This window comes from Panthera uncia, chromosome F1 (genome assembly GCF_023721935.1).
Source record: "Panthera uncia isolate 11264 chromosome F1, Puncia_PCG_1.0, whole genome shotgun sequence".
Lineage (NCBI taxonomy): Eukaryota > Metazoa > Chordata > Mammalia > Carnivora > Felidae > Panthera > Panthera uncia.
Window position 1 is genome coordinate 63,337,399 of NC_064813.1, and position 5,004 is coordinate 63,342,402.

At 66.5% G+C, this 5,004-nt stretch overlaps 1 protein-coding gene across 1 annotated transcript; it reads left to right on the forward strand.

The window, feature by feature from the left end:
• The first annotated feature begins 479 nt into the window (after window positions 1-479).
• On the forward strand, window positions 480-4,777 carry VSIG8 (V-set and immunoglobulin domain containing 8). Its single transcript, XM_049635069.1, has 7 exons — window positions 480-579; window positions 715-950; window positions 1,381-1,582; window positions 1,679-1,900; window positions 2,497-2,622; window positions 2,897-3,095; window positions 3,965-4,777. The coding sequence occupies exons 1-7, from the start codon at window positions 480-482 to the stop codon at window positions 4,242-4,244; spliced, it is 1,365 nt and encodes a 454-aa protein (XP_049491026.1). The 3' UTR covers window positions 4,245-4,777.
• Window positions 4,778-5,004: the final 227 nt, after the last annotated feature.

Consider the following 5,004-nt stretch of genomic DNA (forward strand, 5'->3'; position numbering starts at 1 on the left):
TAGTGTTTGCCTGGGGCTCCAGGGGAGGGAGGGCAAGGAGCTGGGTCCTGAGCTTCCAGATCTTGGCTTCTTAGTGGGGCTGACTCAGTGGAACCAGGGCTGTGAGCAGTGGGAGGGGCCCCAACTGGAGCCAGCATGTGTGGGCGGCTGTGCCTGAGCCATTCGATGGCACAGGGGGACGGACACAAAATCCAGAATGCCATGTGTCATCACACAAGGCTCAGACTGTCCTACGGATGCATGTGGCCGTATTCCCAGGCCCAGGCCACGAGCAGCGCCAGACCCACGCAGCCAGGCTCCCGGTCCCAGCTGCCTGCCATCGCGCACAGGCACGAGCGATCACTCAGCGCCCTGACACAGCCAGTCACACGTGGTCACACCCAAGGGTACAGCCACAGACACGCAGGTGTCATACGCAGAGACACCCGCAATCATGTCACGTCTTTGACTCCTGGGGCTGGAAAGGGACCCCAGCGGCCATGGCTTCCACCCTCCGGTCTCCACGCGGGAACACTCTCTTGGCCCAGAAAAAGGCATCTTTTAATGAGCCAGGATTTTCCATCGGAGCGTTCAAATCTGGTCGCTTCGCATGCTTACATGCACACACACACACACACACACACACACACACAGGCGCGCGCGCACACACACACAGCAGCCACTCCTCCCCAGGCTGTTCCATGCAGGATGGCAGAGAGAGGGGCAGAAGCTGACTGCCCCCGCCCCCTGGTCTTCTCTCCCTCCCTCCCCCCACCTGCCCTGCCTCTCCCTTAGCACTGCTGTCTGCTGTGCGGATCAACGGGGATGGCCAGGAGATCCTGTACCTGGCAGAAGGTGATAATGTGAGGCTGGGCTGCCCCTACATCCTGGACCCTGAGGACTATGGTCCCAATGGGCTGGACATCGAGTGGATGCAGGTCAATTCAGACCCCTCACACCGGGAGAATGTGGTGAGTGCTGGGCTTAGGGTTCCCCTTGCCCTACCTGTAGGCCAGCCTGAGGGGAAAAGGAGGGCAGAGAAGGAAATGAAGACCTTGAACGTCCCCAGTGGCCTCTCCAGGGATGAGGCGACAGGCCCGCGGGCTCTGTAATCACAAATCACCATTAGTTGGCCTTCTCCCACCTGCTCCGGAGGGCAGGGGAGGCCTCGGGACGGTCCCAGCCTGACCCGACACTTTCCGACGCTTTCCAAAGCGCCTGATCTCATGTGCTCTCGCACGTTCACTGGGAGGTTAATGGGTCAGGTATCATCGTCAGCATCTTTCAGCAGAGAAAGCGGAGTCGCGGAGAAGATCGGGGAAATGCCCGAGGCCACCGAGCCACGTGGCCCTCCTTGGCCGTGCCTGGCTCACCGCTTCCGTGTCCTCTCTTTCTTCCCAGTTCCTTAGTTACCAGGACAAGAGGATCAATCATGGCAACCTTCCCCACCTGCAGCAGAGGGTCCGCTTTGCAGCCTCAGACCCCAGCCAGTATGACGCCTCCATCAACCTCATGAACCTGCAGGTGTCTGACACGGCCACCTACGAGTGTCGGGTGAAGAAGACCACCATGGCCAGCCGGAAGGTCATCGTCACTGTCCAAGGTATGGCCGGACTCCTCCGGGCGCCCCCCACTCCCCCACCCAGGCTCCAGAGCCCCTCGGCCGGGCCCCGGCTCACACCTGCCCGGTTCCCCGCAGCGCGGCCCGCGGTGCCCCTGTGCTGGTCTGAGGGCCACATGACCCACGGCAACGACGTGGTGCTCAAGTGCTTTGCCAACGGAGGCACCCCGCCTCTCTCCTACAAGTGGGCCAAGATCAGCGGGCACACCCACCCCTACCGCGCCGGTTCCTACCACTCTCAGCACAGCTTCCACTCGGAGCTCTCCTACCAGGAGTCCTTCCACAGCTCCCTGAACCAAGGTGGGTCTGAGCGAACAGCGGGACCTTGGGGGGACACGCCGACAGAGCCAGGCCTGGGTCCTGGCTGCTGCACTGACCCGCTGTGAGCCTCAGGCGGCTGGCTGCACCCCTCTGTGCCTTGGGCGCCTCACAGAGGGAGAGGGAGCGATAGCACCTGCCTTCCCGGGGCCATGCGGGGGCGGGGGGGGGGGGACTCAGAGGGCTGAGGCCCACAGGGAGGCTGGACAGTACTCACTGCCAAACAGAGACTCTCAGAGCTGGAGGGACCTGGAGAATTCCTCTGGTCTCACCTTGTCCTCACTGTACAAAGAAGGACACCAAGGTCCAGAGAGGGGAGAGATTTGCCCAAGGTGGCAGAGTGAATTAATGGTGTCTCCGTCCCGTTGCTGGGAGAGGGGCTGCCTCGTCTCTCCGTTTCAGCACCACCGGGGGAGTGAGTCATGGGGAGAGTGGGGTGGGCCGGTGTGTGTGTGTGTGTGTATGTGTGTGCGCGTGTGCGTGGGTGCATCCGCCTTCTCTCCTTCCCTCTCCACCGGCAGTGGTCTAGGCTGGGGTGGCCCCCGGGCCCTTGCCACAGCCCTGTGGTGCTTTTTCAGTTTCAGGCCTGAACAACGGCGACCTGGTGCTGAAGGACATCTCCCGGGAGGATGACGGGCTCTATCAGTGCACGGTGGCCAACCACGTGGGCTACAGTGTGTGCGTGGTGGAGGTGAAGGTCTCAGGTGGGTGCAGTGGCAGCGGCCCTGGGGGCCCTGGGGCAGGGAGGGCGGGACTGGAGGAGCCTGGGCTGTCTGCTCTGCCTTCCCATTTCCATCAGGGCTGGGAAGACGCGGGGGACACAGGCATCTCCTCATCCTTCCTCACTGGGTGTCCCGGGGCCCCGACACCCGCTGGGACCCTCGCTCTCTTCCCCACAGAGGGCCGGCCCCACACTTCCTGGTTAGGGGGCACCTGCCGGGCTGCAGGAAGCCTGACTGTCTTCACTTGTCTCCACAGACTCCCGGCGCATAGGCATGATCATAGGCGCAGTGCTGGGCTCCCTGCTCATGCTGGGCTGTCTGCTGGTGGGCATCTGGGGGCTCGTCTGCTGCTGCTGCGGGGGCGGGGCCGGCGGCTCCCGCGGTGCCTTCGGCTACAGCAACGGCGGCGGCGGGGTCGGCGGAGGGGCCTGCGGCGACTTGGCTAGTGAGATCAGGTAAAACCTGATGCATGCTGCATGCTGCCGAGCGGCAGGGGACCGGCGCCCTGCCCCTCCTCACCCCTGCCTGCCACCGGGCCGGCCGGGACCCCCACCCCCACCCTGCCGGCCATCGCCAGGAGTGCCGGGGACCGCAGCATGTCGACCTGCCACCCGCCGTGGCTCCTCTCTCCCCGTCCCGCGCCAGTCTTCACCTCTGCTCCCCTGCCCTCCGTTTCCCTCCTGTCTATGCACCTCTCTGTGCACCTTGTCTAGACTGTAAGCTCCTGGAGGGCAGGGACCGTATTCCCCCCCCCCCCCCGTGTTTGCCCTGTTTCACGCCGGTGACAACTCTGGACATGCTTATTTAAGAAGAGTCAATAGTAAGGATAGTGCTAATAAGGTATATTCGAAACCGACTAGAAATAAACATAGAACAAGCCTAGGAGTGCTAATGACCGCAAAGCCCCGGGGAAGGAGGCAAAGGTGGAGAAGGAGGTCGAGGGGCAGAGGCGAGGAGAGGAGAAGGCGAGGGCGAGGCTGGTGTTAGCTAAGGAGAGCGAAGGACAGGGAAGGCGGCTCCTCCCGGGCCTCCGAGCCTCCCTCCCCGTCTCGGGGACGGGTGCGCACGTCGGAAGGGGCCGGGGGGCGCCCGTGGGGCTGCCCGCCGGGGGCTGGCGGACGCTCGCGGACGGGCCCCGTGTGCGGCGTGGGGTCGCCGGCCAGGAGGAGGCAGAGGAGAGCAGGCGGAGGCCGAGGGAGAGGCGAGGCGCCGGTGGAGGGCGGCGCGGGGCCGAGAGGCTGCCGGCGGCCCCCCGCTCCGGCCAGGCCGTGCCCACGCCGCGCCCGGAGGAGCCCGCTCACCCGCCCGCCTGTTGTTTCCACAGAGAGGACGCCGAGGCGCCCGGGTGCAAGGCCGGCGGGCGCGGCCGCAGCGTCACCCACCTGCTGGGGTACCCGACGCAGACCGTCAGCCGCTCCCTGCGCCGCAAGTACGCGCCCCCGCCCTGCGGCGGCCCCGAGGACGTGGTCCTGGCGCCCTGCGCCGCCTCCGCCGCCGCCGCCTGCGAAGCGGGCCCCTCCCCGGTCTACGTCAAGGTCAAGAGCGCGGAGCCCGCCGACTGCGCCGAGGGGCGGCGGGAGCGCACCGACGGGCTCCTGGTGTGAGCGCGCCGCGGGGCTCCCCGCCCGCAGCTGGGGACGCGCTCCGCCCCGCGCCCGCCGCGCCCGCCCGGGCCTCCGGGCCTCCGGGACCCACGGCGCCTCCCCCGGGGCCCGCGCGCGGTGGCGGGGGGTGGGGGGGACGGCGGGGGGGTGGGTAGGGGGCAGCGCGGAGCGCGGTCGAGGCCGGGGGCCCGGCGTCCCCAGGCGAGGCGGAGGGCCCCGGGGCCGGACTGGATGGTTGCGTGTCAGGTCTGAGCTCCCGAGCGGCGGTGTTAGCACAATAAAGCGACTGTTAAGACCCGAGATTGTGGTGGCTGTGGTTCCACGGAGGGGCTGGCGCGCGGCCGGGGGCGCGGGCGGGAGGCTGCTGCCCCTCCTCCCCGGTCCCTCCCTCCCACCTCCGACGGTCGGGCTGGGCTGGGAGGGGCTGCCAACCCCCCTCCGTCACCCTGCGGATGGGGAACCTCCTGGTAGGCCAGGAGTCCTGCTTTCCCCTCTCATTCCTGAGGCAGGCGAGGGGAGACCGGGGGGACTGGCAGGGCTGACCTCCCGAAAGGTTCCCGGCCACCCTCAGCGCCTTCTTCCTCCTCCCTCATCTACCTCCTGCGGACTTCCTTCTCTCTCCAGGCTGTATGCCTTCCTTCCGTGCCACCCACCAGGAAGGATTTCAGAGCCATACTTTGGGGCTAGTAGACCTTGCACGGCATCTCATGTAGCGACCCCCCACCCCCACCCCCCACGCCTGCTTTAAAGGAAAGGGGGT